At 37.7% G+C, this 19899-nt stretch overlaps 1 protein-coding gene across 1 annotated transcript in view; it reads right to left on the bottom strand.

The window, feature by feature from the left end:
* NET1 (neuroepithelial cell transforming 1) overlaps positions 1-19899 on the bottom strand; it is a 57624-nt gene that overhangs the window by 33564 nt on the left and 4161 nt on the right. Inside the window, exon 2 of the mRNA XM_039240384.1 lies at positions 4397-4463. Within this exon, the coding sequence (XP_039096315.1) occupies positions 4397-4463 (67 nt within the window). The remainder of the gene's footprint in view (positions 1-4396; positions 4464-19899) is intronic.

Raw genomic sequence — 19899 nt, 5'->3', positions numbered from 1 at the left:
TTACGAGGGATAGTGATAAATGATCTCTGGCATCTATACTGTTTAAAGAGTCCCCCGACTGAATCATCTCATGCTGCGAATTTCATTCTATTCAAAACCCTTACATAGAGCTTTCTCAGAACAGAACTCTTATGTAAGTCAAGCGCTGTCTGTACTTGTTAGAGAAAAAGTAAAATATGTTTTAGACAAAAAGGCAGCAAGTTTTTTAAAAACAGGAACCCATATTATTTATCCTATGGCTCTCACGGCCCAGAGTAAGAAGACTTGTTGGCCCGAGCAGGACTCCTCCGCTGAGCAAACCCGCTCCAGCCAGCCATCACTCCCCGTCGGCGCCTGGCCCTGCGGCCCCTGGAGTGGCGAAGCGGGACACAATCTGCAATGCCGGTCCTCCCTCGGTACGGCAGAGGAGCCCCCACCTCAAAATGCCTTGTCAGACCGCCTGTGACACAGACTCGCTCTTGGAACTCTCTGACCTGACCAGCCACGGCCCCCAGGAGAAACTGGGGGTACTGGAATCAAAATCAAGCAGGGCAGGGACAAGAGAGAAAAGGGAAGATAAACTTCAGATGAAAATGGGGAAAACAGACGGAGCCTGGAAGTCTCAGAAGTGAGGCACCGCAAAAACAAGAAGAGAGGGAGCTCTGTGAAGTCGGAAAAGTTATCTGCACCAAGTCTCTCTGTAAAGTTTTCAGGAAAACAAATGAGGGACAAGAAATCTTTATTGATCCTAAGGTCATATCCAGAAGATCTAGAAAAACTATGAATAATATGATCCTAATTTTGAAAAGCAAACTAAGCAAAAATCCTGCACGTGTATCTAATATGTGAGGCTGTGTGTGTCTCTGATAATTGTATGAGCCAAAAAAAAAAAAAAAAGAGGGGGCGCCTGGGAGGCTCAGTTGGTTGAACGTCTAACTCTTTATTTTGGATCAGGTCATGATCTCACAGTTTGTGGATGTGAACCTCACATCGGACTCTGTGCAGACAGTGTGGAGCCTGCTTGGGATTCTCTGCCCTTCCCTCTGCTCTCAAAATAAATAAACTTAAAAAAAAAAAAATCACATGCGTAACACAGAGGGACAGATACGGCATCACTGACCTGGGTTATAGTGGAGGTGGTGGGAAGGAAGAGGTGACGGGAGAGGAAGGGGAGGCGCAGGAAACCGCCAGGCAAAAAGAAGTGTATACACTGAAGGAAAACGCTTGTACACGACTGTACTTACACATTTCTATAAAACCATATACATATGTCAGCATATGTATAAAGAACTATAACAGATTTTAAAACGCTCTACTGTATTTTCTTTTAAATATTTTAAAGTTCTGCTTGTACACGACTGTACTTACACATTTCTATAAAACCATATACATATGTCAGCATATGTATAAAGAACTATAACAGATTTTAAAACGCTCTACTGTATTTTCTTTTAAATATTTTAAAGTTCTGCTTGTACACGACTGTACTTACACATTTCTATAAAACCATATACATATGTCAGCATATGTATAAAGAACTATAACAGATTTTAAAACGCTCTACTGTATTTTCTTTTAAATATTTTAAAGTTCTGCTTGTACACGACTGTACTTACACATTTCTATAAAACCATATACATATGTCAGCATATGTATAAAGAACTATAACAGATTTTAAAACGCTCTACTGTATTTTCTTTTAAATATTTTAAAGTTCTGCTTTTCATATTGATATATTCGATCCATCTGGAATTTATGTGTACCTGGTATGAAGTGGCACAGTGAGCTGCTTCACCCTTGCCACCACATGCTATAAGCACAGCTCCTGGTCAGCTCTCATGCTAGCTGCCTCACCCCTACCACCACGTGCTGTAAGCATGGATCCCAGTCGGCTCTCATGCTAGCTGCCTCACCCCTGCCACCACGTGCTGTAAGCACGGCTCCCCAGGCGGCTCTCATGCTAGCTGCCTCACCCCTGCCACCACGTGCTATAAGCACAGCTCCTGGTCAGCTCTCATGCTAGCTGCCTCTCCCCTGCCACCATGTGCTGTAAGCATGGTTCCCCAGACAGCTCTCGTGCTAGCTGCCTCACCCATGCAACCACGTGCTGTACGCACGACTCCCTGGTCAGCTCTCAGCCGCACATAATTCCTGGGCTCTCTCTTACCGCAGTTCTACCGGCTATACCCACATCCACATCACATGCCCATAATTACCGTACCTTTGGAGTAAGTCTTAACAGCTCCCTCAGTAAGTCATACGTTTCTGACTTGCACAATGCTGTTCTGGGCCTTCTACTTTTCTCCCTGAACTGTAGAACGAGAGTGCTAACACTCGAGGGGGTTTCTATCAGAACTGCACTGACTTTATAAATATGAGGAGTACTGACATTTTAATGTTATTGAGTCTTTCCCTGCATGACTATCTTTCCATTTAATTTGGTGTCTTTGTTCTTTACTAATTCTTTCCAATTTTTTTCCATAAAAGTCTTACAGATCTTTTTATAGATTTATTCATAGTTTTTAAAATTGTTTTTATTTCCATAAAAGCATCTTTGCAAATTACATTTAACTGAATATTACACATGTATATACATTCTACTTAATTATTTTTATAAATTTTAGAGCTAGTAATCCTGATTGAACTTTTATTAGTTCTAATGGCTGCTATTAATATTCCCTTGGATATTCTATGTAGACAGTCATAGTGTCCGTACGTAATGACATCTTGTCCTTTCTAATGTGAACAGCACTTGTTTCCCTGCCTTACTGTGCTGGCTAGAAGCACTATTAGTATGATGCTGAATAGACATGGTGAGAGCAGGCTTTTTCTCAAATTTTAAGGGAATGTTTTAGTCTGTGTTGGTCTTGGGCTCAGCAAGGTCTGTTCTACTCCTGGTTTGCCAAGAACTTCATCATGAGTGGGGCTGATTCTATTTTTGTCTACTCTCCCTCCTATTTTCCTTGGTTCGTTCTAAATGCTTCCCAGATGCTTACTTTTTGTTCCTTTCTTAAACTACGTATTTAAAAGTTTATAAACTTCCCTCTTAGCACTCCTTAATCACAATCCCGAAGTTTTAATACACGATCCATGAGCTAGTCCTTTTATCAGGGGAGAACTCTACAAAGTGTTTTCCCAGGTGGGATGCACTGATCCCAGGGGACACGCAAGGTATCTTCCCTGGGGTGCAGGAAGAAAATGTCAGGGCTTCTCTTTGTATGTAGTTATTAATCCTTAAAAAGAAGCTTTACTAATATTTAATACACAGATGATGAGCTCATCATCACCTACATTATTAGGTTAAAGACAATGGTGATCTAATCAGATCCAAAAAATTGACTTCGCACTGTAAAATTATCATGGCTATTTGAAATATGGACTTATGTCCACTATCATGAACTTCAGCTTAAGTAAGTACTCTGCTTTGAGTTATTAGTTAATAATGGTGGTACATACATAAACATTCTAAATGAATGTATCAGGGCATGTGTTCAAAATATTTTTGCTGATACGTTTGCAAAATCAAGTTTGGAGGTATTTCTCCACTGAAGTCTTTCTGTTTGAGTTTAGACTTGTCAACTCATAATGGAAAGAAGCCAAGATGAAAAATATTTCAAGGAAGATACAGAATTATATTAAAATCAGGAGACTTGCTATGAATGCTTTACTGACCAATAATACATGTAATTTGTATAAGAGTACAGAAATCTTAACAGAAGTCCCCAACAGAAATATAAATTAAATACAAAAGAACAGAATACAAATTAGTATGAATTGCTGAATCCATCCGCACATGATCAGGTTAAGCTTGGCAAACTAGAAACAGAATAATTTTTGCTATTTACCCCAAATAAGGAAACATAAGAATCATGCTCTATTTGTAGATGTTATTTATAGGAGTATTATAAGGTAATGAGTTTTTAATTATAAAAATAATCAATTTTCTGGCGTGAGTTTGCATAGATGCCTCTGTAAATCTCATTCTAAAAATAATGAAACAGTCCCTTATACTAAGATGATTAGTAACAAAATAATTCATACATCATATATACCATCTGCAATCATTTTTAAATTTTTCAACCAAGAAAAAAACCCAATTAAGACTATGTACATAAAAATAACTTAATATTTCCTCATATATTCTCTTAATTTTCACACTGGTAGGAATAAAAGGATTGTATAAGGCTAAAAATAAACAGATATGGTACTTTTCAAAATAGGTTTTGTATTCAACTGAAATAAAATTTTCCCTTGTTAGCAGAAAAGAATTAAATCAGGCCACCAAAGATGGCAATAGAAACTCTGTACCTCAAGATACTCAGATAAGTGTAGACACCTGAGCTGTACACCAGACTGAAAGACACCTAAGAATTAATTCTATCAGTGTCTTAAAATAAAAACCTAGCCTGCTACTCACCAAAGTGAAGTCCCAATGCGGGCCAGGTGTCAAAAATGTGAAGGAGCTACCTCTCCGAAGGGAATGTCTGTTAAAAGAAAATTTGAGCAATAAATAAGCTGAGAGTAACTTTAGTAACATAAAACCCTAGACAGATAAAAAGCTATCTTTTTCATAGATTCAAAATTGTTTAAAACAGCCTTATTAATCATTCAGTTGTAAAAATAAAAATGAGGGAATGCAAAACAAAATCAGGTGTGAGTCTGGTCACTTTTAGAATCTTTATGAAAGTGAAAGGGCCTTTATAAAATTAGAAAACATTAAAAATAATTCACCAAATGAAGTAGGTTTATTTTAGAAACATACATGATTCAATAGTAAGAAATCTATTTATACAGTATATTATACTAATAGGAAAAATAAAAAGCAGTAGGGGCGCCTGGGTGGCTCAGTCAGTTGGGCATCCGACTTCGGCTCAGGTCATGATCTCGTGGTTTGTGGGTTCAAGCCCTGCATCGGCCTCTGTGCTGACTGCCAGCTCAGAGCCTGGAGCCTGTTTCGGATTCTGTGTCTCCCTCTCTCTCTGACCGTCCTCTGCTCACGCTGTCTCTCTCTCTCTCTCTCTCTCAGAAATAAACATTAAAAAATTTAAAAATAAATAAAAAATAAAAAGCAGTAAATGATGCAAAAATTGTCTAATAAAATTCAACATGCACACCTAATATTTTAAAAACAAGAATAAAAGGATGCTCAACATAAAAATAAACCCAAATACAACTAATTTGCATTTCATGTTTATATCTCTTCCATGTACTGATTTTTTTAAAAAAAATTATGGTTTAATTAACCAAAAAAACCTCTTTTTTTTTAATAGTTTTTTTTAAATGTTTTATTTCTGAGAGAGAGAGAGAGAGAGAGACAGAATGAACAGGGGAGGTTCAGAGAGAGAGAGGGAGATATAAAATCTGAAACAGGTTCCAGGCTCTGAGCTAGCTGTCAGCACAGAGCCTGACGCGGGGCTCGAACTCACAAACTGTGAGATCATGACCTGAGCCTAAGTCAGAAGCTTAACTGACTGAGCCACCCAGGCGACCCCCCCAAAAAACCCCAACTCTGAATAACTATATCCAAGACAAAGACCTCAAGATTAATATTTGACTAGGATTTTGTTTGTTACTATCAAGTGACAGATTTCTCTGTTATTTTTCCATTAAATGTAAGGAATTAAGAAAATCCTTATAACAAAAACCTGTCTTCGCCTTTAGAATATAAACCTCTATGTTTGTGAAAGATGCAGAAAATCACAAAATACAGCTAGCACAGGAAATTCAGTTTATAAACTATACTCACCATAAATCACTTCAGATGTAAATAATTATAAAATAGGTTTTCCCTCATATAGAAATAAATGATAAATCAGAAAAGTTAGGTCTATTTATTTAGAGCTTGCTAGAGGCAAGGGAGTCACCCTCCATCACTGTTCAGGCAGACCCTTCCCGCGTTAGGGTAGAGAGTGGGAAGTCCTCATCGTGGAGAAAAGGGACAGCTTCAGGTGTGCCCCGACTGGAAGCTGTGGGCCTGGGAAGCTGGCGTGAGTGCGCTTCCTCTGTGATTGGCTGGGATCGCACATTTGGCTTGCTCTGATTGGTTTAAAGTTGGAAGTAAGGATGAAAATTAGGGAATCTGACAGTTATTGATGAAGTTGTGGCCACTGAGGGTTGATTGTTACATCAGTTATTGTTCAGCTTTCTGGATTCTAAGGCCGTTCTCCATTTGTATATTCATTCCGCCTCTCACCCTTGATCCACTTACAGAAATACCACGGATAGCTATTACAGCTACAAGAATGCACAGGCTTAAATCAAATATGAGAGCTTTGGTAGTTCTCTAAGTATAAAGTCAAAGTTTGTTTCTGTTTTGACAAGGAACACAAGGGAAAACGGCTACAAGGAGAAAGATGATAACAAACAAGCTTCACAGAAGAATCAACACCGGAGTAACGCTAAAGCTGAATCGGAGAAACAGCAATTAGCAAAGCATACAAGAGACTTTTGGGCTTTTGGGAAAGTACAGTAGTTCCTTATGTTTGAGTGCCAAAAGAAATAAGGAAGGGCCTTACAGAACAACCCTTAGAGTATGGACTTGATCTTGAATAGGTACGGTGGCAGCTATCAGCCACGGAATTCTAAGTAACAGGGATGAAGTGGAGGAAGGCAAGACTTGTCAGAAAGACCAATCGGGAGGAAGCCCCGCCACTGCTTACAATAGATAGTAAGGGGTCGGCGCAATAGCAGCCAAGTTAGGAGCAGCATATTAGAAAAAGAGTTCAATGACGAAACCGATAGGTTCTTCCTTTCCTCCCTATGCCGGTTCAGTTCAGTGTCTACCAAGGATACCGACACTGTGAAAATACAATTCCGCTAATAATAATTAGAAACATATTCAGAAAGGTCTTAAGATATTTAAAGCAAACATTTCCTAAATAATTGTGAAAGATTAAAACACGGTAAGCCTTTTATTACTCTTAAAGCTCAGAATTTTTTCCCTGAGGGCCTCTTTAGAGGGGCAAGATAACCATTGGTTTTTCTTGCCACTGCAAAAAAAAGTAACAATGAAGAAAATGGTATGATTTTTTGATAAAACACTCCATGAGGTTTAGGTTAAACCAACATGACATCCAAAATAATTATAACCCATAAGACTAAACAGTGACAAAAGATCACAGGGTAAAACAAAACCTTCTTCAGACCACATGTATCCATTGATCACACTTTTTAAAAACACTGCTCTATCAGATACTATGTGGTTAATAAAAGCACCAGTGGGGACTGGGCTGAGAAGCAGCAATTATGATTTCTCAGAAGATTATTTTGAATCCAATGCAAATATTCACTACAAAGTAGTAATCATGGTGGCACTTAAAATATTCAGTAAATACTTCCTTAAGACAAGTGCTGAGGAGAACACAAAACCAAAGTTATTCATTTCTTTGGTCCCTAGATAAACCAAACTGACCTCAGAATGAATTTGATGTTTGAAAGCTGGAAAGAAAAATAGCTCGTAGGAATTTTAAATAGGTCAGCTGGAAATATACTTCCAATTAGATGGTAAGATTCTTTCCAGTACAAGCTGTAATCAGTTTTACAGTAATGCTGTTTTTTCCCAATTCAATAACAGGCACCTATTTTGAATACCCATGGAAAAAAATAATCCAATAAACACATTGTGCCCAGAAATCATGTAAGACAGTGCCAACTTTTAAAAATTTTGGGAACGACATGCAGTCATCTTTCATAGGGGTCAGGCTCCAAATGTAATAATGGCTATTTTAGATCCTTGTGGGAAAAAATGTTTGATTTCATAAAACAAAAAGGTTATAAGTGGCCCTTCTAGAAGATACCAAGTAGAGTCCATTTAAAAAGGTATTAACAGTTGAAATGAGAAATGACAGTCCTCCATCTTTTTAATAATTTTTGTCCAATCTCTTTTTTCACATATTCAAACAATTACAACACTTAAAGCAGAAAATAAATTAATACAGGAAGGAACGAGCTTGGTGTATTAAACCGTGTTTCCTATTGATCCCATTGTCATTATTCCTTGGCCTCTAACATCGTACTTCCTTTCCTACCTTTTGGTGTGGTTTTGAACAATGTAAATTAGTTTTACACTAAACTAGCTTTAATCTAAACAAAACATAATTATAATCATAAAGTTGATGTTCAAAAAGAGAAAAACTTCATCAATTCACTCTTAAACCAAATTATGTTTTCAAAGATTATGATTTGTGTCATGGCCCTCCTCTATCATGGCACATAATTAAGAGCTGAATTGAATTATAAATAGTGGAAAGGTAGCTTCATGAACATTTTCATAAAAATGTACCAGATAACATAAGTGAGAAAATTCTTCCAATTAAAAAGGAAAATCACAAAAATGTAAAGATACGGGTTTATAATAAGGTAGATATTTAGGGGTTTACAATGAAAAACAACCAAAATGAGTTAGCAAAGTAGTGTTTTTAAAAAGCCAGCAAAGGGGCGCCTGGGTGGCTTAGTCGGTTAAGCGTCCGACTTTCGCTTAGGTCATGATCTCGCAGTTCGTGGGTTCGAGCCCCGCGTCGGGCTCTGTGCTGACTGCCAGCTCAGAGCCTGGAGCCTGTTTCAGCCTGTGACTCCCTCTCTCTCTGACCCTCCCCTGCTCACGCTGTCTCTCTCTCTCTCCTAAAAATAAATAAAACATTAAAAAAATTAAAAAAAAAAAAAGCCAGCAAAATAGAAGGACTAAAGATAGGAGCACAGCAGACTAGGTCACTGACGTTAGCAGTAAGAAGACTTGAGGCACAGGACACCTAAAATACGAGAAAGTCTAAGTGAAAATCGTTTGCGATGCCTCTAAAGCTGCCACGGAGAACTGGTCCCCGCGTGGAAGGGCAGGGAGAGAAGCCAGCAGTGCGGAGGGAGATGGGTCCCCGCGAGGGAGAACAAGGAAGAACCCAGCGGTGACAAGGGAAATCGGTCCTACACCGCACAGTGCAACTCACGGAAATGCCTCAGCCTAGTCACAGACTACCTACAAACACCTGGAAGTTAAAATTTCAATCTATAGACGCCAAGGGTAGGTACCACGAATGTAGAAAGAATGATGAAAACTATTCTCTGTAGTTAACATTTGTTGATATTTGGGGTGCTGAACTACTCAGGTTCTCAATTTCTTTGTGAATTAGGCAAGAAACAATGACAAATATTATTGAAACAATTCATTTATTTGGGTCAGTTATCTGATGTGGTGGAGTTGTCTGGACTGCTCAGCATCTTTGCTATTAGGAAATTGTCTCTTTCATTTCATAAAGGTGCTGCAGGAGGTGAACTCTAGACTATATCCTTTACCCTACTGGGGTTTTCTCAACTTTGTTATCTGTGAGCCCCAAATAATAGATACATCTTGGATCTTCTCTAGTCTAGAACAAAGCTGAGCATCTAGAAGCCAGCACACACACACATTCCAGGTATCAGGACATTCTACACCAATATTCAGACTATCACATAGTACCTTTATATTATTTAATTCCAATATCCTTATTAGGGTGCCTTGCCCACAGCACTGAATTCAGGGGAGATGGCACAGGGGATAGTTAACAGTGGCAAGTACTGGTGAGGGAAGAGAACAATATCTAAAAGCATACATATTTGGAAATCAAGGACTTTGGAAAACAGTTTGCCAATTTCTTAAAAAGGTAAACACAGGGGTGCATGGGTGGCTCAGTCAGTTAAGCATCTGACTTCGACTCAGGTCTTGATCTCATGGTTCATGGGTTTGAGCCCTGCATTAGGCTCTGTGCTGACAGCTCAGAGCCTGGAGCCTGCTTCAGATTCTGAGTGTGTCTGTCTCTCTGCCTCTCCCCCGCTCATGCTCAGTCTCTCTCAAAAACAAATAAACATTAAAAAAAAAACTTTAAAAAAACGTTAAACATAAGTTTACCATATGACCCAGCAAATCCACTTCTAGGAATCTACCCAAGAAAAATGAAAACATGTATCTCTCCCAAGACTTCTTTATAAATGTTTATAGCAGCATTACCTATAGCAGCTGAAACTGGAAATAATTCAAATCTCTAACAACCAGTAAATGGAATAATAAAAATATGGAATATTCATTTCATATCATGGAATTCTATTTAGCAACAAATGAAATATTCATGCATGTCATAATATGGATGAACTGCAAGATTATATATTGTATGATTCCATTTATATGAAATGTCCAGAAGTATACATTTATACAGATGGAAAGCAGATCAGAGGCTGCCTAGCCCTGAGGGTGGACGTGGGGCCTGATTACAAACTTGGGGTAATATCTGTGGATATGAAATGAAATTTCTAACAGTGGATCGTGGTGATAGTTGTACAGCTGCATACATTTATTAATAGTCACTCAACTGCACACTTACAATGGGTAGATGTTAAGATACGTAAATTGTAGCTCAATAAAACTTAAAAAGTAGTCATTTGATGTGGAATCAAATACTTTAGGAGCTATCGTGGGTATCCTTTTATTTTTAGCAACTATACAAACGGTAATAATGACAATCCTAGGTTATAAAGAACTGGCTCAACTACTTGTTTATATGTCTTAATTTAGTTTAAAACATAATTGGAAAAACAGCCTATCCAAAAAGTTAAATCTCCTTAAAGGGAGCAGGGATCCTTAGATCTGAGTTTATATAACAGCTAGCCTGGCTTAAGACTGTACCTTTAACCCTGTATATTACTGTATATTATTCTACAAATTCATCAGTTTTACTGGAAAAACAAAATTTAAAGAGTAAATCCCATCACTACTGGTAGATCATAGTCATCGTATTATCTTTCTACCATTGGAGAACCCTACTTCCTATCTATTAGAAGGAAGATGTTATAAAATCCTTAAAACGATTAATATGGATTTTCATTCTTACCATACAAGTGATGTATAATGTTCAATAGATTCTCCTTAGGCTCCAAAGGACAGCAATAGAATTATTTAAATGTTATTTATATTAAAAAAATTGTAGTATTTGCAAAGGAGAGCTCCTTAAATGTGGTCACATGAGTGACAGTAATTATTCTGCTGGTTGATATTACTCATATATCTCTGTAGAGACATTCTGTGGAGGAAGCATGGCAAACATGGAGTTTAGGAGTTAGGAAATGCAGGACAAACCCTTCCCAGTATCCAGCTGTGAAATTTCACAGAACTTCACATGCCTCCTCTATAAAATAAGTTGTGCTAAATGCTAAGGCCCTCTCTTTCAGTACTAAAATGGATGACTCAGTTTTTTTAAAAAATAATAACAGCAGCAAATTTATTGAATGCTTATTATATACATAAAAACAGAAGTTTATATGAGTTCTATGCATTGACTCAATCCTTACAGCAACTCTATAAGGCAGGTCCTATTACGACTTCCACTTTACAGATGAAGAGGCTGATGGCAGCTATCAATGAAACTGGTCAAGGCCTCAAAGTGGTCAGTGGCAGAATCAGGATTTACATCTGGTTAGTCCAGCTCTACCACACTGGAAAACTATACTACCCCACCTCTACAAGAGCTGACTACAGAGCTAAGTGCTAAATACTCTGATACACTGTAAATAAGTGATAGTTCTGGTGTTTCCTGCAAACAATACAAATGATACCCAATATTCTTCGAATATTTGCTAGGTCTAGGTACTGTTCTAATGCTTGACATGAATTATGTCATATAATTTCCACAACCTTATGAGATGGATACTATGAAATGAGATTTAAAGAGATTAAGTTCTCAAGAGCCAGAGTCTGAACCCAGGAAGAAGCATTACTGTAAAGCCTAAACTCTTTAAAAACTAAAATTTTATTTGGTTGTGGGTCTCAGTCTAAAATAATGTACATTTCCGGAGAAAACAATGAATTGATTAAAGGTGGGGCCAGAAGAGACTCATCGTCAGGGAAACTAGACCATGAAAGCAGGCCAAGCTCTGACTCCGTGGACAAGCCCGTTTCCCACTACGCAGAACAGAGGACCCGAAGGGACAAAGGATTTGACAGGCCCATGTAAAACCCACACAGAAGCTGACACCCTCCTGGAGTCCAGGGGTCTCTACTTTCTTCCTGCCAGAGCCTATAGCAGTGGCCACACAGATGATACGTTCCCCCAAAATCAATATTTAGCAGAGGCAAATCAGGTTCATGATCCTTTATTTCACCTGCTACAGGCTTTAAAACAGTAAATCTTACATCTCTCCTAGGTTCTGTCCAGCCTAGCAATCTCTATCACCTAGTTCATCCTCTAATCTAGCCTGTTTCTTGGTTGGTGGGCCAGGATTAATAATTAGCAGTGGGTGTGGCTGGAAATGAGCTCCAGACCTGTGGAGCTCTGTGGGTCACTGTGATTAAAGGGCAGGTCTTGTGAACAGCAGCATTTATGCATGTTTACGTATATGTGTGCAAACACATGCACACTCACCTCCCACCCCTGACCCAGGCTGACTAGTCACTTTAAATTCCTGACCACACATTTTAGGCGGGTCTTCGCTGTGCCCAGCAACTACATTTCCCTTGTCATTTCCTCCCCTACTCTTGGAAATAACTACTTCAAACCTTTCTTTACTCTTCCAACACTCCCCCAACCTCACACCTCACTTTCAGTTTAGGACTCTGCACCTTATAATATTATATCCTGCACACTTACACTGTCTAATCTACCAACATACCATAAACTTTTTCTTCTCTTTTGTTACAATGTATAAGCTGATTTAACTAATTTCAAATTCTCCATTTAATACACTGGGTTATATCTTCTCTACTCTGAAAAGCAGCCAGAGACAAAATACATTAATTTAAAAAAAAATTAAGATATGAAATGTAAACAGATAAAATGTAACCATTTGAAGATAAAAATTGCCAGAGGACGATTCTGAGTAAGAGAACATAGGTGGTGTGATGATGTTGTCTTGAGGAAAAGCAATATGGTAATCAATGGATTTGTGAACTGAATTAGCTATTCATTTTCAGAGAACAGTATTTTACTTGAGAGAGAGCCACTAACAGACAAACTATCATCATTTAGACGTGGGTATCTTGCAGGCACTTACTCTACAATAAAGTACTGCTGCCAATGATGAAAATTTGTGCTTTCAAATGAAAATTAGAATTTTGGAAAACTGTATCCTTCATTGTGGGCACGACATCTCAACACTGAAAAAGCTCTTCAGGTGAAACCAGTGATTACATAAATGATTGTGATTTTTTGACAGCATGTGACAGTATGTCAATATGTATCAACGTTTGGAAGATCTGCTTAACTCAGTACACCAGTATTTTCCAAATGACAAATACATGATGTCTCAAAACCATGGCAGAGATTCAAAATGTTTTATAAAAGGCAGATTTTAATGTAACAGAATGAAAAGTTCATTGATACAATTTGTTGGAGGCCGGCTCCGGCAGGTCCAGGGGTCCCTGAAGGATGGACGGTGTCGGCGAGGGAGGGGTGAGAGCCCCGAGAATCTTTCTGGTCACCACGCAGGCATCTCTGCTCTCACTGGGGTTCAACTTTATTTTGTAATTAAGTGTTTGGGGGACGGCACAGAAGTGGCATCTGCCTTAGACAATGATTTTTGATGACAAACTTCTTTGATGTATAAGAAGTTCCCGGAACATAGATTTGTAGAAGACTCCTGTATAACCTTTATCAATAGTGACTGAAGTAGGTGATTTAGATGCTTATCCTATGGGGAAGGAAGATATCTTTAGCACACAAGACAATGTTTTTAGCAAAAAAGGGTGAAGTTAGTTCTTTGTGGGCAGGGGTCAATAGCTTGTTTGTTTTAAGGAGAAGTATCAAGACAAACAGGTCTTTCAGGAAACACAATATTTGCTCCCATAATCACAAAACAAAAAGTTCCTTAATAGGTTCCTTCACAGGGTGCAATCAGCATTTTCAAGGCCAGAATAAGTCACTCCAAATACTGATCACAAATGCCTGCGGGGTGGCTGTACTCCAAGCAGAAACAACTGGGTGGGGGTGGATATCTGTCCTTAAGTCTAAATTAGGCTCTTTGTCTCAGGGCCAGATTCAATTGTAACTCTTGTGTTCTTAGCCCCCTTTATTATCTAAGTCTTGGATCTGCAAGGCCCATAGGAAGAGCTTTTGACAATCATCCACAGTGCTTTCATCTGAAGTCTCTTTTGAAAAGGCAGGAATATGCTTTTCCTTATGAGCAATCTGTGTGGGGAATATCGGTCTGATCTGGAATATTGTGCGGCCTGGTCAATACCCGCAGCCTCATTTCCAACATGAGCCAGTAGTAGCAGAAGGAGATACCAGTTTTCATTTCTCATGGCAGGAGCTATGCAAACGCTGCCATTTCCTCGATGTGACTGTCATCCAGTGAGGCCAGTGTGGCTCCCAGCAACAATTTCCAATTGCAAATTTCCAACTTGCAAATAGATTCCAAACTGCAGCCAAACTTTAAGAAACTACCACTTGTCAAGTTCTGGTGTATTATCAAAGAAGAATATCCACAATTGTCTGAAAACAGGCTATTAAAGGACTCATGCATTTTTTGAACTAAAAATCTGTTTCAGGGCAGATTTTCTTTATATACTCATATACTTCATTCTCTATATAAAATACTTCATCTTTACACTGCAAGCAGCAGATATAAGAATCCTGCTCTTTTGTTAAGTTAGATATTAGAAATTTATAAAACTTTTTAAAAAACTCCACTTCTCACTAATTTTTGTTTTTGAAAATCTTTGCTTTAAAAATATGTTGTTTATGCAAATATAATGGGTCTGTTTGTTTTAAAAAATTTACAATGTAAGTCCTGATGCCACAAGAAAAAGAACGGCTGCTCTAGAAAACCCTGCACAGGTGCAGAAAGAAAATGCACACCTGAAAAAGAAACATATACGAAAAAGAAACATATACCTTTTTGAGATAACACATAAACTCCATCAGAATTATAGAAAAAGACTTAAAACGATTATAGTTAATGATATTTCACTGTGTAAAAGTGTCATAATGTATTTAATTTTCTACCACTGTTTTTCCTCCACTTTTTACTATAAAGACATGTTCTGATGCACTTTTTTAACACATATACCCACATATACTTGTACAATTACTTTAAGATAAATTCCTACACATACAATTCTTGTTTTACATATATGCACTATTAAAATTTTGCTTTATCTGCCAAATTTCTCATCCAACCTACATGTAACGGGAGTACCAGGAGGAAAGGAGCAGAAAAAATATTTGAAGAAATAATACCTAAAAACTTCTCAAATTTACTGAAAAACAATAACCTACATATCCAGAAAACTCAGTGAACTCCAAGCAAGATAAATTCAAGGATACCCACTGATAAATCACGGTAAAAATGGTCAAACATAGGAGTAAATCTTGAAAGGAGCAAGAGAAAATGGAATTGCTACTGACGTGGGAATCCCAACAAGATTAATGGCTGACCTGTTAGCAGAAACCAGAAACTGGAAGGCCGTGGGATGCCATATTCAAAGTGCTCAAAGAGAAAGATGATCAACAAAGAATTCCAATTCCAGCAAAACTAGCTTTCAAATATGAAGGGGAAATAAAGACATTATCAGATAAACAAAAACTGAGAAAATCTGTTGTCTGTAGGCCTGTCTTACATACGAAAAGGAAGTATTCAGGCTAAAAGCAAGTGAGTCTAGTTGGTCATTTGAATCTACCTCAAAAGACAAAGAGCACAAATAAAATCAGTATAAATGAAAAAAAACAATCAGTAAAGAAATTAAAATGCCATTAATTAGAAAACATTAACTCAATGCAAAGAAAGCAATAAAGGACAAATAGAGAAACCAAGGTCATATATAAAACAAAAAGTAAAAGAGCAGGCATAAATCAAACTAATCAATAGACAACATTAAATGGGAGTGGAGTAAATCTCCCAACTGCAAGACAGAGATTGTCAGTCTGGATTTAAAAGAAAGAAATATAATCCAACTATATACCATTGATTCTTGAACAATGTAGGGGTTAGGAGCACATCATGAACTACCCCCAAGTGGTCAAAAATCCACATATAACTTTTGACTCCTCAAAACTTAACTACTAATAGCCTTCTGTTGACCAGAAGCCTTAACTATAAAATAAATAGTAGGTCAGCACATATTTTGTATGTTACGTGGAGTATATACTGTATTCTTACTATAAAATAAGCTAGGAGAGGGGCGCCTGGGTGGCTGAGTCGGTTAAGCGTCCGACTTTCGCTTAGGTCATGATCTCGCGGTTCGTGGGTTCGAGCCCCGCGTCGGGCTCTGTGCTGACTGCCAGCTCAGAGCCTGGAGCCTGTTTCAGAGTCTGTGTCTCCCTCCCCTGCTCATGCTGTCTCTCTCTCTCTCTCTCCTAGAAATAAAAAAATAATAAAAAAAATAAAATAAGCTAGGAGAAAGAAAATAATAAGGAAATCATAAGGAAAAGAAAATATATTTACAGTACTGTAAAAAATCCACTTCTATGTGGATCCATGCAGCTCAAAACCACACTGTTCAAGGGTCAACTGTACCATCTATAGGAGACATACTTTAGCTTCAAAGATACAAACAGCTTGAAAGTAAAAAGATAGAAATCATGCAAACAGCAAACCACAAGCCTGGCCATATTAATATCAGACAAAACAGAATCTAAAACAAAACAAAACACAATTACCAAAGGTAAGGGAGCCATTTTATAATGATAAAAGGATCAATCTATCAGGGAAATATAATATTATAAATATATATGCGCCTAATAACCAAATAAAATACAGATAGCAAACACTGACAGAAATGAAGGGAAAAACAGACAATTCAACAATAGCAGCTTCGATACTTCATCTTCAATAATGGTAGAATAACTAGAAGATCAACAAAAAAATATAATACTTGAACAACTCTATAAACCAACTAGATCTAACAGCCATCTATAGACGCTACTTCTAAAAGAATATACATTTTCAAATCCACATGAAAAGCATTCTCCTTGAGAGACTATATTCTAGGGCATAAAACAAAAATTAATATATTTAAAAGGATATAAATAATAAAAATATGTTCTCAATCACAGCGGAATGAAACTGGAAATCAACAGCAGGAAAAAAAATTGGGAGACTAACAAATATGTGGAAAGTAAACAATGTACTCATAAATAATCAATTGGTCAAAGAAGAGAGCAACGGGAAATCACAAAATAATCTGATATTAACGACAATGAAGACACAAAATATCAAAACATATAGGATCCAACTAAAGTAGTGCATAGGAGGAAATTTACAGCTATAAACTATATTAAGAAAAAAATTTCAAATAAATAATCTTCCATCTTAAGACACTGGATAAAGAAGGGCAGACTAAACCTAAAGCAAGCAAAAGGACAGAAATAATAAAAGTTAAAAGTAGAAATTAAGGACACAGAGAATAGAAAAAGAGAAAAAAAAAATCAAAGAAGCCAAAAGCTGGTCCTTTGTAAACATCAACAAAATGGACAAATCTCTTGGGGTGCCTGGGTGGCTCAGTCCGTTAAGTGTCCGACTTCGGCTCAGGTCATGATCTCATGGTTTCTGGGTTCAAGCCCCATGTCAGGCTCTGTGCTGACAGCTCAAAGCCTGGAGCCTGTTTCACATTCTGTGTCTCCCTCTCTCTCTGACCCTCCCCTGCTCACCTGCTCACGCTGTCTCTCTCTCTCTCAGAAATAAATAAAAAACATTAAAAAATTAAAAAAAAAAGGACAAATCTCTAGGCTGACAGACCAAGATAAAAAGAAGACTCAAATTACTAGAATTGGAAATAAAGGGGCATTACAACTTATCTTACAAAACAAAAAGGGCTGTAAAAGAATACCATGGATAATTGTATGCCAACAACTTAAATAGTATAAATGAAAGCAGCAAATTCCTAAAAGACACAAATTATTGAAACTGATTTAAGAAGGACATCTAGAACAACAGAAGAGACTGAATTAGCAATCAAAAAAATATCCGCAAAGAAAAGTCCAGGTCCAGATGGCTTTACCCCTGGATCCTACCAAACATTGAAAGAATTAATACCAATTTTTCACTAACTCTTCCAAAAAATGGAAGAGTAGGGAACACCATCCAACTCATGAGACCAGGATTACCTGACACCAAAACCAGACAAGGACAGCAGAAGAAAACTACAGACCAATATATCTCTTGTGAGCATCAATGCAAAATCCTCAATAAAAAATTAGCAAACTGAATCCAACAGTATAAAATTACACACCATGATCAAAGAGGATTTATACCAGCAAGGCAAAGGTGTTTTAACACCTAAAAATTAATGTAATACACCACATCAATAAAATAAAAAGTAGACCAAAATGGGGGTTGGGGAGAGAGAGAACATTTGACAAAGATCTAAAAGCCTTTCAAGATGAAATCACTTAAAAAACCAGGAATAGAAGGGAACTTCCTCAGTCTGATAAGGGCATCTACAAAACCCCACAGCTAACATCATAAAAGTGAAAGACTGCAGGCTTTGCCCTAAGATCAGGAACTGGACAAGGATCTTTCCAGTCTCAGTAATTCTGTTCAACAGTGTACTAGAGGTTACAGTGAGAGCAATTAGGAAAGAGAAGAGAATTAAGGTATTCAGGTTGGAAAAGAAGAACTATAACTATTTGTATTCACTGATGACATAACCCTGTATGTAGAAAATCCTAAAAAATTCACCAAAAAGCTATCAGGATGTGTTTAGCAGCAGTGCAGAATACAAAATCTACTTACAAAAATCAACTGCATTTTCATACACTTGAAATTAAGAAACAAATTCAATTTACAATAGCGTTCAAAAGAAAACATATTTAGAAACATATTAAGTAGTACAAAAGTTATACTCTGGAAACCACAAAATACTGCAGAAAGAAGTTAAAGATCTAAATAGTTGGGAAAACATTCTTTGTTCATAGATTGGAACACTTCACATTGCTAAAATGGCAACACCTTCCAAAATTGATCTACAGATTCAATGTAATCCCTATCAGAATCTCAGCTGACTTCTTTGTGAAAATGGACAAGTTCGTCCTAAAATTCACATGGAGTCACAGGAGACCCAGAATAGCTGAAACAGTCATGTAAAAGGAAGAACAAAGTAGGACTCGTATGTCTTGATTTCAAAACTTACTACGAAGCAATGGTAATCAATAAGGTGTGGTGCTGGCAGAAGGAGAAGCATAAAGATCAAGGGAATAAAACTGGAAGTCCAAAAATAAACTAAGATACCTGCGGTCAACTGCTTTTTCGTAAGGTTTCCCCCCAGTTGCTGGGACAACGGGACAGCCACAGGAAAAAGAAACAGTACCCGTACTTTACGTCATATATAAAAATTAAATGGTTCTTTTTTTTTTAATGTTTTATTTATTTCTGAGAGAGAAAAAGAGGGAGACAATGTGAGCAGGGGAGGGGCAGAGAGAGAGGGAGACACAGAATCTGAAACAGGCTCCAGGCTCTGAGCTGTCAGCACAGAGCCCGACGTGGGGCTCAAATCCACAAACCGTGAGATCATGACCTGAGCTGAAGTCGGACGCTTAACCCACTGAGCCACTAGGCGCCCCAGGTTTTATATTTACATAGACTTATACATCAGTCTTTTTCCTTATGATTTCTGGATCTGATATCAGCTTGAATAGTTGTTTCTTATTCCACTATTAATTAATATTACTGTCATATTTTATGTATCCTTGGAGAGGTCTCATAGCCTTTCTGGAAGATGGAATTCGGATTAGTTACTTCACTCCCGAGTTCTCCTCCAAGGCTCTTTGAACCTCACTGCTGCCATCACCCTTTTCTCAGCAGACCTTACTTCCGCCCTCACACAGAAAAATGAAAGCCTGGCAGTAAAGATCTCAAATTCTTGCTCACAACCTACCCCTTTCCTCAAACTCACCTAAAAGCATACCACCCACAGCTCTCAGCCAGGCTAAATTCTTTACCCTTGCTTTGAATTCCCTCCTTTTCTGC

Source organism: Hyaena hyaena, unplaced genomic scaffold (genome assembly GCF_003009895.1).
Source record: "Hyaena hyaena isolate Hyena2069 unplaced genomic scaffold, ASM300989v1 scaffold_174, whole genome shotgun sequence".
NCBI lineage: Eukaryota > Metazoa > Chordata > Mammalia > Carnivora > Hyaenidae > Hyaena > Hyaena hyaena.
Note: the sequence above shows the minus strand (reverse complement) of the source record. Positions and strands in the feature narration are given on the sequence as shown.